Raw genomic sequence first — 12,000 nt, forward strand, 5'->3', positions numbered from 1 at the left:
CGTATACAATATATTCAAAGACCACATTGGCACACATCACACAATACCCCTTGGTTTTTAATCAACAAAACAAGCAGGATTGTGAAAAACATAATAAAGCGTAATACATATGTACATACATGCATATGTACAAAGTACAGTGATCTCTAAAACGAGCTCTCATTTGCAGATAATAAAATAAAATAACCATAAATATATATACGTAAAAATTATTTGTTTTTGCGGTTAATATCAAATAATTAAATAAAATTAAATCGAAATTAAATAAAGTGCATAATTCGAAACAAAAAAAACTCTTATTTACCTTAAAAGAGTTGCCGGTTATACAAAATCGCGATTATACGCGGTTATTAAAAGCGTTTTGGTTTACTAGTTTAATTAAAAACTCTTATTTACGTAAAAGAGTTCTCGTCTGAACATACATACATACATATGTGTATACAATCTGTGGTGAAATTCATCAATAATTTCAGCATATAATTTATTTATCTGTTTTATCGATTTTCTGGGAAACTCTTACTTACAAAAGAGTCTTCCTTTCGAAATATTACATCAACACTTGTACATATACACAATCTGTGGTGAAATTCATCAATAATTTCAGCATATAATTTATTTATCTGTTTATCGATTTTCTTTGAAACTCTTACATACAAAAGAGTCTTCTATTGAACATTTTATATACGAAACCTTGTTAAACATCTACAAGTCTAGTTTTCGTTTTGATATACTATACATTTTTTAAATGAGCTCAGACTCAAAGGACTCTAAACCAAGTCAGTTACTAAAAGTCCCAAAGCTGATTTCTGACGAAAAAAGTCCATGTACACCTGCAGAAGCTACACGCTCGAAGGAAGGTGCTACGAAGCAAAAAAGGGGGAAAGACATATCATACTCTAAATTCATTTCTGAGAGTAACTGTCTAATAAAATATTGCAATCGATTTGCTTCTTCGCCGATTCAAGAAAATTCTGAATCTGCGCTAGAAATAAAAGGCCAAACAATTGAAAATTTTTGGACACGTCTCCAGGCTGCATATGACGCAATTGTAGATACTGACGATTCAGATCTACCAGAAAACTTTAAATCTTCTGCTTACGCCAAATTTGAAAACTGCTTAGACCAGTATGAAGACACAAAAATTATGATCGCAGATCAGCTAAAATTAATTAAAACAGTTGCACCTACTCCACCTCCGAGAGTAGAGCTGCCACAAATTCAAAATCAAGAGACAAGTTCGGGTATCCACCTCAAGGTGCCCGCATGTGATACTGAAATTTTCCATAGTGGTTATGAACAATGGCCGTCCTTCCGGGACATGTTCACAGCTGTTTACATAAACCATCCGAAATTATCAAACGCTCAAAAGTTGTATCACCTCAGATACAAAACAAAAGGTCAAGCAGGCGTCATCGTAAAACAGTTCGCATTAAATGACGACAATTTCCATTTGGCTTGGGAAGCTCTGAGATCAAGATACGAAAACAAGCGAATACTGGTAGATAAGCAAATAACGATATTAATGAACTTGCCCAAAATTCAAAAGGAAACAAGTGAAGAATATATGAAACTTCAATCCACTGTTTCCAACTGTTTGTCGGTTTTAGCGACACAAAATATTCCCACAGACAATTGGGACCCAATTCTGATAAATATATTGTAGTAATAAGTACTATGTGTATGATAATACATCCTAACTTTAAGTTATTCTAATTATACTTATGTTATATATAAAGAAGTAAACCATTGACGGGTTAATTTAAATATATCCCGTTAACTTAAGATTCGTTTTCAGTTATTGTTGATTCTCTTAAGAAGTTCATTTGTATTCATGTAAACCAGTGTTGTCCAACGTGACTGTGTGCACATTATGCTTGTGTTGGTTATTCTAGCGTCAACTGAGCGCTAAATTCTGCTTTGCTTGCCTACGAAGTTGAATACAGTTGCGCGATAGTGTTTTCACAGACACTTGTCGCGACATGTTGGTGCGAGGTGTCTGGCACTCTCCGTGCGCTGTTGTGCGCATAGGCCGTGGACAGCGCTGATGTAAACACATGCTTGGTTGTCATTGTGTTGACATACATATATTCATGTTGCACAAGTTCATGTGTCCATTTTAAAAGATATACATATAAGTAAATACATAGGTGTAAGCAGAGAAAATTGTATGTATGTTAGAATAAGTATGTGTAACCGTTCTTCGGTGACAAAGCGAAGCACAGTACAGTTTGAGAAATAAAAGCGTAAAGACGTGCCATCCTAAAATCTCAGAAGTGGGATTTGCCCAACTAAAATTTTTTTAAACAATTTATGTACTAGTGTGAAAAAACAAAAAGAAGCGAACAATTTTATGAGACAATTTATGTAAAGTGCGTGTACAATTTAAAGATTTAAACAAAAAATTGTGAAAAAACAAAAAGAAGCGAACAATTTTATGAGACAATTTATGTAAAGTGTGTGTACAATTTAAAGATTTAAACAAAAAAGTTAACAGTTTTAAGATGGATAATGTGGCAGACCATACAGTTGCACAATTGCGTGCTTGGCTCCGACGTCTTGAATTACCATCGAGTGGTAACAAAAGTTCTTTAGTGTTGCGGTTGACAGAGGTTCCTGCAAGTGAACGTGGCGAGTGTCCAAGTGGTGCAGAAGTTAACGAAATTTTGCTCCCAATATTTGAAGATCAACAGACTGTACCAGGTACGGACGACGTTGCTGCTGCGCAGATGGAAAATGGTAGCACCATACAACAAGTCGAAGAGCAGCCAGTGAAAATCGTAGCAGACGCAGGTCCGACAGACGTTGAATTGCTGAAGCGAGAGACAAATTTATTGAGACGTGAAAAAATTTTTGACTCAACGGCGAGAGTGTCTAGAAAGTTATTGCCAAAATTTAAGGGGCCGTATAAAATTTCAAAAATTTTATGTAACGACAGATATGTATTGGAGGATGTCGAAGGTTTTCAGCAGTCTAGAATTCCTTATAAGGGAGTTTGGGCTGTTGGAAACATACGACCTTGGTTTGGCTTATACACTAAGACATAAATGCGCTTGAGATCAGGAGATCTCATGGTCAGGACGGCCGAATTGTAGTAATAAGTACTATGTGTATGATAATACATCCTAACTTTAAGTTATTCTAATTATACTTATGTTATATATAAAGAAGTAAACCATTGACGGGTTAATTTAAATATACATAAACGAGTAAACCGTTGAAGGGTTAATGTAGATATATCCCGTTAACTTAAGATTCGTTTTCAGTTACTGTTGATTCTCTTAAGAAGTTCATTTGTATTCATGTAAACCAGTGTTGTCCAACGTGACTGTGTGCACATTATGCTTGTGTTGGTTATTCTAGCGTCAACTGAGCACTAAATTCTGCTTTCAGCCGAAAGCCTATGATGCTAGCGCTGCGTTCTTTAGTTTGTATAATAATTTGTTATTATGTAAGCTTTAATAAAATAAAAAAAATTCTGCTTTGCTTGCCTACGAAGTTGAATACAGTTGCGCGATAGTGTTTTCACAGACACTTGTCGCGACATGTTGGTGCGAGGTTTTTTTTTTTTTTTTTTTTTTTTTTTATGGATATGCCAAAGGTGGGTGTAAATCTTCAAAAGATATTGTTGGCCCGTACTAACAATTATGCCCGATTCGCATACAGCGCATACGTGCTAAAGCACCCCCTTGCCCACAGACCTGTGTTTCCCTGCGGAACTACCTATAGGCTTTCCTTCGCAGGGCAGGTATTGTTTAAATATATAACATCTCTTTTATATATAGCTCCTTATTTTGTCATACGTTTGCAGCTTCTCGGGACTGCACTCTCGGTCTTACCCTGATTTCCTCTTCACGCAGCCTTTGCATAATATATGCTATTATCCCACATACCATATCCCATGCTAAGTGGGATGTTAGCATAAATTTTACCACATCCCTTGAGCGTATGGGTAAGGGCTTTCCTACTTTATCTGAAAGTATTTTCCTTTCCTTTTGGAAGCGAACACATTCCACCTGTATGTGATCTGCCGTTTCAATGTCATTTTCACAGTGCATGCAGAGTGGTGATTCCACATGCTTATATTTATTTGTACAGATAGCTTCTGAAGCAGCCGTGGCCAGATAGAAATTGTGTGAGGTAGTAGTTCACCTCCCCATGATCTCGCGTAACCCATTCTCTAATATTGGGTATCAGAGAGTGGGTCCACCTTCCTTTCGTTGAAGTATTCCATCTCTCCTGCCATTTTCGGAGGCATTTTTCGTTAATTTCTTCCATTTCTTGCTTATATTGGCTAGGTGGCGTGCTAGCCCTCATGGCTCGAACTAATGAGCAGCGCTCTGCTGCTATATCTATGGGGAGTCTTCCAGATATAATATGGATTGCATCATCCGATACTGTTCTGAATGCACAGCAAGTTCTCAATGACGCCAGTCTGTGAACCGAAGCAATTCCTCTCATATATGAGCTATGTTTAATAGCAGATATCCAAATTGGCGCCGCGTAAAGAATGATGGAGCTACTGACACTTGTCAGCAGCTTCCTGACTAGTTGTCTGGGGCCTCGCATATTGGGCATTATTCTTGATATTGCCGACACGGACCTCGCCGCTTTGGTGTGTGTGGCCATTAAGTGCTGCTTAAACGAAAGTCTTTGATCTAGGGTTACTCCAAGATATTTTAAATGTGGACTTGACTTTATTGTATGCCCATCAACACATATCTCGATTGTTTCCATCTTTTTTCGACTACTCATCAAAACAACCTCCGTTTTGTGAGCTGCTAGTTGTAAGCCAGCGTTATCGAGCCATCTTTTAATATTACTGATGCTTTCGTTGCACTTGTTCCTCGCTTCATCCAGAGTTTTCGCCACTACTACGACCGCAATGTCGTCCGCATAACCTACTATGTTCACCGCATCTGGAATCGGGACTCTCAGAACCCCATTGTACATCACGTTCCAGAGTACAGGGCCGAGAACTGACCCTTGCGGAACACCGCCCGTAACTTTGTATGTTTCTTGTCCACATTCTGTATCGTATACCAATACTCTGTTGTCAAAGTAGCTGGCCACAATTCGTATAAGGTAGTCCGGAACCTTTAGATCTGTCAGGGCTCTAATGATTAGAGTCCAGTTCGCTGAGTTGAAGGCATTTTTGATATCCAGGGTAATCACAACACAGTATTTTTTGTCACCCCAGCGCCATCTACTCCCTTCCAATGCTTTTCCCGCAATTTTGGTAACTGCATTTATCGCATCCACTGTGCTTCGTCCCTTCCTGAAACCGAATTGCATTGTATTCAACCCAGCGTCTCCTTCCGTATATTTCTCGAGTCGCTTGCAGATAATTGTCTCGAAAACTTTTCCAGCTGTATCAAGCATACATAAGGGCCGGTATGACGAGGGTTCTTCTGGAGGTTTATTACCTTTGGGGAGAAGAACGAGGCGTTGACGTTTCCAACATTTGGGGAAGATCCCTTCCTTCAAGCAGCTTGTGTATGTGTGTTGGAACAGTGTTGGCTTCCTTTGGATGATACGCTTAGTTACGAAATTGGGTATTCCGTCCAGGCCGGGTGCTTTGCCTATCTTAATTCTTTTCACCGCATGTAGTATTTCTTCGTGGGACACCTCAGCGATTTCGTCCGGGTAAATATGAAGAATTGGCGCTTGCATGGGTTCGCATCTCGGAAATAAACTACGGACTATCTTACGTAGGATTGCGGGGGATATAGGCGGGCTTCTTGATCTACCTATTTTCTTCATTACTATTCGGTAGGCTTTTCCCCAAGGGTCGTTATCTACCTCTGCGATAAGCTGGTTAAAAGCGTTTCTTTTGCTTTTGGCTATAGCCTTATGGAGTTCCTTCCTTTTTTTCCGGAAGTTTATTAGGAGTTCCGTGAAATCCTCTCTTCCTCTAGCCCGTTGTTGCCTACGTCGGAACTTGAGGCATTCAGCTCTCAGTTGGGCTATTTCTTCGGACCACCAGTATAGTGGGGCTTTGTTTCCTCCGTCTTTGCTTCTTGGCATCGCGGCATCAGCTACCGTTACCAGTGATTTTGTTATGTATTGTACCTGGCTCCGAGCGTTCCCTTGTAAATCCTCTTTTACTTGGCTAATGGCGTATTCTAGCATTTCTGTATCACAGACTTTTGTTCTCCAGCGTTTTATTATGCTTTTATGTGCGAAAGAACCAGAGTTTTGCTTATTCTGTATATTGATATCAAAAATTATAGCTTGGTGATCACTGTGTGTATACACGTCCGAAACTCTCCATGAGGTTTGGGTTGCAATCGACGAGCTTACGAATGTGAGGTCAATATACGATGACGCTCTTCCTTTAATAAAAGTTGGCTTGTATCCGTTGTTAAGGAGTACAAGATCAAGATTTGCGAGTGATGATAGTAGAGCTGTGCCCCTCGCGTTTGTGATCATACTCCCCCATTCAACCGCCCATGCATTAAAGTCACCAGCAATGACCAGCGGTGTCTTTCCTCTTGCGCGCGATGTGAGCCTAAAGAGCATATCCTGGAATTCAAAAAGGGATAGGCTTGGAGCGGCGTAGCAACTATAAAAATGTATGCCCTTTATCTTTGCGTACACGAAACCTTTTTCTTTAATGGTCTGAGTATTTTCAAAAGGAATATTGTTCAATGTCCATATCGCAGATTTCGAATCTTTGTCTTCGACCCAGTTATCGTCATTTTTTGGTGTCTTATATAGTTCACTAAGTAAGAGTACGTCTGTATTAAGGTCCAAAGAGGTTTTCGCCAGCAGTGCTTGGGCTGCCGAACAGTGGTTCAGATTTAACTGAAGGCACCTCATCTTTGCGGTCTTGCGGCAGCCTTTTTATAAGCTGGGCAGCTAAAGCTACCAGTCGGGTGCTTATTTGTCCCATGTGGGCATAAGAGACATAGTGGCTCCCTGCTGCATCCTTTTGCGGCATGCCCCTTTTCTCCACATCTATAGCAAGAGCCGGTGAGATCCCTGCTGCTTTTGCAGCTACGCGATATATGGCCAAACTCGAAGCATTTGAAGCATTGGGTAGGTCTTGTAATTTCCCGGACCCTACAATTCATCCAGCCTATTTTTATTTTGTTTGCGTCTAAGAGTTTTCTTGATGTTGCCAAAGGGACACTAATAATGGCAATTTGCGTTTCATCTTTAAGCCGTCGCATAGATTTGATGGCACTACGTTCTACAATCTCTTCGTCAGGAAGTTTGTCGTTTATGGACGTACATACTTCCTCGGCTGTAGTTGCCTCATCTAAATCTCTAATTTCTAGCGTGACTGCTTGTGCTAGAACTTTAACTTCTGCAATGTCTTTTAGGACCTCTATTGCGCGTTCCTTGAGTATTTTAGAGGGCTCCTTCGTTTTTGCTTTAAGTTTTAGGAGAAGTTCACCTTTCGCTGTTCTCCTTGTTTTGCTCAAGCTGTCACCGAGGTCTTGAAGTCTGGGGTCTGATTTCATTTTCTTTAGCATTTCTGCGTAAGACATCTCACTGGTCTTCGAAATCACCAGGGCTTCTGTGAGCTTCAGTTTACGTTTTGGGACCTTTGGTTCGGTTTTTTTTCAACTCCGGCTTATTACGCTTGTTTTTCACCAGTTGCCATTCAGGTGCCTGATCATCCGTGGGAGTCCTGTCAGGTATTTTCGTTTGTTGCGTTTTACCAAGGTCTTTTCGTCTCTTACTCTTTGACGTTTCTTTCTCGTTTTCGAGCTTTCTCTTCGCTTGCATCGCAATCACAAACCATGGCGAAGTTTGGGACGTGTTTTCCCTCCTTTCACAGGGATTTGGATTGGTAGCACTCTCAGAGGCCGCTAGCTCATATAGTGAGGTTATCCGTCCTATTGTGTCCCTCATGGCCTGATGGATAGACCGTCTCTTTCCATCCTCGAGCATAGTAACCAGATTGCCAATCTGTTCACCGAGTTGATAGAAGGCTGGCATATTTCCGCCAGTAATGGGTTTCCTTGCTATAGGGGTTACATTTTGCTGCTTGTCTTGTTCATCACCCACTGCTATGCTGCTTTCGTGGTTGGTATGTAGTGGCGGTGTTCGCATTACATTTGAGCTTCGCCTAAAGGCCATGTGCTCGTTTACATATTCAAGTTCAGCTTCCGTGTTATTTTTAATATGGTTTGTGGTGTTCATTTTGTTGGGTCCCCCCTCGAGGCCGCTATCTCTGCTCGCTATGTGCAATCGCCGTGATGATCCCGTGGTTATCTTTGCAATGCAGGGAGGTCACGCAAGGGTTGACGTAGGTCCTTATGGGTACATACGTTCAGTGCCAGATCAGCGTTAATCGGGAGCAAGGCTCAACCGAAATTGCAGCGCCAACTCAATGGCGGCAAGCATAGAACGTACCTCGAGGCCTTGCCGGAGTTTTAGCGGGACGGAAGGCAGACGTAACATTAGCCGGTGAGCCATTTCGGCAAGATTTCACTCCGCTTACTAAAGTCACCGAATGCTAGGTCTGTCAGCTCCAATGTGCAAATTTTGAAAACCGTTTCCAGTAGATTTCCACCAGAGTCTTACTGGGCTTAGAGTCTGGTATCCGTTTTGAAAGAATTATTCCAATATCTGTATGTTGTTGGTTGGTTCAGCCGCTCCTGACCTGGAGGCAGACGCTGCCCAATGAGCCGCTCAATCTGAGTCCGACGCTCCCGGGATTTTTCTTTGTTTGACACGTAGTTTTGGGCGGTGTCGGTTCGCCCCATCACAGAGACTTCGTCGGGTAGATATAACCTTTTAAGCTATACCCTCCATCCCTGCTGCTTTGGTCGGGGACTGCTTATTGGTTATTCGCAGCTAACCTTCATATCTGGAGGCCGTTCAACTATCCGCCACCTGCTGACCCCCACAGTAGCCCAAGCTAGCCCTGTGTGTTGGTGCGAGGTGTCTGGCACTGTCCGTGCGCTGTTGTGCGCATAGGCCGTGGACAGCGCTGATGTAAACACATGCTTGGTTGTCATTGTGTTGACATACATATATTCATGTTACACAAGTTCATGTGTCCATTTTAAAAGATATACATATAAGTAAATACATAGCGTGTAAGCAGAGAAAATTGTATGTATGTTAGAATAAGTATGTGTAACCGTTCTTCGGTGACAAAGCGAAGCACAGTACAGTTTGAGAAATAAAAGCGTAAAGACGTGCCATCCTAAAATATGCACCTCCGCATTATCAGAAAAATCGTTATTGCTATGGGAACAATCTCTCTCATCATGGAAAAAATGCCCCATGTGGCAGCAAATGCAAGATTTCCTAACTACCCAATATGAAATCGCAGAAAGAGTTGATAAAAAGATAATTAAACCAAAAGGTATTTCCCATGACCTTAATAACGGGTGATTTTTTTGAGGTTAGGATTTTCATGCATTAGTATTTGACAGATCACGTGGGATTTCAGACATGGTGTCAAAGAGAAAGATGCTCAGTATGCTTTGACATTTCATCATGAATAGACTTACTAACGAGCAACGCTTGCAAATCATTGAATTTTATTACCAAAATCAGTGTTCGGTTCGAAATGTGTTTCGCGACAAATTTTGTTCAGCGATGAGGCTCATTTCTGGTTGAATGGCTACGTAAATAAGCAAAATTGCCGCATTTGGGGTGAAGAGCAACCAGAAGCCGTTCAAGAACTGCCCATGCATCCCGAAAAATGCACTGTTTGGTGTGGTTTGTACGCTGGTGGAATCATTGGACCGTATTTTTTCAAAGATGCTGTTGGACGCAACGTTACGGTGAATGGCGATCGCTATCGTTCGATGCTAACAAACTTTTTGTTGCCAAAAATGGAAGAACTGAACTTGGTTGACATGTGGTTTCAACAAGATGGCGCTACATGCCACACAGCTCGCGATTCTATGGCCATTTTGAGGGAAAACTTCGGACAACAATTCATCTCAAGAAATGGACCCGTAAGTTGGCCACCAAGATCATGCGATTTAACGCCTTTAGACTATTTTTTGTGGGGCTACGTCAAGTCTAAAGTCTACAGAAATAAGCCAGCAACTATTCCAGCTTTGGAAATTCCGGCCGAAATGCTCGAAAAAGTTGCCCAAAATTGGACTTTCCGAATGGACCACCTAAGACGCAGCCGCGGTCAACATTTAAATGAAATTATCTTCAAAAAGTAAATGTCATGAACCAATCTAACGTTTCAAATAAAGAACCGATGAGATTTTGCAAATCTTATGCGTTTTTTTTTTTTAAAAAGTTATCAAGCTCTTAAAAAATCACCCTTTAGAAGCTTCCAAAGATCCCAAGCCAGTAGCAACAACAATTCAAATAGAAGCTACTTCAAAAATCAAACGTTCACATCTGAACAATACAAACAAACGTCATGCGAATTGTGCACAGGGGGACATAAACTTAAATCTTGCGAGAAATTTAAGAAACTAAATATAATTGACCGAAACAATTTCGTAAAGTCAAAAAGACTTTGCACAAACTGCTTATCACATGCACACATGCTTAAAGATTGTGAAAGCAAATTTAATTGCGTTTATTGCCATAAACGACATCATTCGATGTTACACATTACCAATTTTTCCAGCTCACCCCCAAACAGCGCAAACATAAAAAGAGCAACAGGTTTAGTTGCAACAACAAATTCAGAAAACTGCCAAGAAGCACCATGCTGCTCAAAGGCATTGAAAACTCAAACGCTACATAGCGAAAACAACCGTAGAGTACTACTACCTACAGCAGTCGTCTCCATCGAACACCGAGGAGAGCTGTTTAAACTCAGGGCCTTAATAGGCCAAGGATCACAACGATCATTTATTGCGTCTAGGGCACAAAATAGGCTACAACTGCCTACGAAATTATCCAATTTTGAAATTACGAGAATGGGCGGAAGAGTAGTTCAAAACTCCAATAAAATCTGCCCCATTACCCTAATTTCCCCCCAAGCGGATAAGCGCATTCAAGCAGAAGCTATTGTCTTACCGCAATTAACAAACATGCTTCCAAGCTATCATATAAATAGCAAGCATTGGCAAAAGGTTTCACACCTTAAGTTAGCAGACCCCAACTGCAACACTCCCGATCTTCTATTAGGCAGCGATCTCATACCACAGATAATACTCGAAGGTATTGAGAGAATTACAAAAACACTTCTGGCGCAAAATACCATTTTCGGATGGGTCCTAAGTGGACTAGTTGCGGAACCAGTTGCCACGATGACAACTCAAGTTGAGGAATTCTCCAACGAATACCTCAATTCGCAATTAAGAAAATTTTGGGAGTTAGAAGAACTCCCCCTCGTATCAATCACAACCCCTGAAGATGGGTATTGTGAGGATTTTTATAAAACCACAACTACTCGATCAGAAGATGGCCGGTACGTCGTACGACTACCACTAAAGCCAGAATTTCCCCGCACGCTCGCCTTAGGACAGGGATGGGCACATTTTTAGCCCGCAAAGTTAGCAAAGTGCGCACGGGGGCTAGATGAGGGGAATATCAGTTTACGGAGAGAAGGGCATAACAAGTTGAGAAAAATTGCGAAAAAAATGAATTACATTCCTCCGTAACTTGATGTTCATCGCAGAGTGGTTGCGGCAATACTGACATTGTACACAAATTTAAGGGTGGAAGTTTACTTCATATCGGAATTGTACAGTTGTGTGAACAAAAAGGGGTAAACATAATTTGCAGAGTTTAGAGTTTCGCATTAAAATTTGTTTTTATTTACCTTTGCATGGTGGGAAATTTTAATCACTGTTAGGAAAAAATATATATATGTGATGTTATGTATCTAAAAACAATTTTATTTAATAAGAAAACAGCATATTTTAAAACTTCACAACACCTTATAGTTGTTTCTATTTTGTTCACACCACTGTTCATGTGATAGATCAGTCAATGATGGTGGAAAATACGTTGCTCTCATTTGTAAATATGGAGTGGTAAAACGTTGCTCTCACTTCCCTCTTCATGTTTGCCCGCGATGATTCCCTCACCTAGCCCTCAAAATGTGCACTCGTG

At 40.8% G+C, this 12,000-nt stretch overlaps 1 protein-coding gene across 1 annotated transcript; it reads left to right on the forward strand.

Moving 5' to 3' along the window:
- Positions 1 to 424: 424 nt before the first annotated feature.
- Positions 425 to 9,167, forward strand: LOC125775451 (uncharacterized). Its single transcript, XM_049446095.1, has 2 exons — positions 425 to 1,992; positions 8,896 to 9,167. The coding sequence occupies exon 1, from the start codon at positions 746 to 748 to the stop codon at positions 1,661 to 1,663; it is 918 nt and encodes a 305-aa protein (XP_049302052.1). The 5' UTR covers positions 425 to 745; the 3' UTR covers positions 1,664 to 1,992; positions 8,896 to 9,167.
- Positions 9,168 to 12,000: the final 2,833 nt, after the last annotated feature.

Source organism: Bactrocera dorsalis, chromosome 1, assembly GCF_023373825.1.
Source record: "Bactrocera dorsalis isolate Fly_Bdor chromosome 1, ASM2337382v1, whole genome shotgun sequence".
NCBI lineage: Eukaryota > Metazoa > Arthropoda > Insecta > Diptera > Tephritidae > Bactrocera > Bactrocera dorsalis.

Excerpts from the sequence above, each read along its gene's own strand:
- LOC125775451 (XM_049446095.1), top strand. The coding sequence starts at position 746 with ATGAGCTCAGACTCAAAGGACTCTAAACCAAGTCAGTTACTAAAAGTC.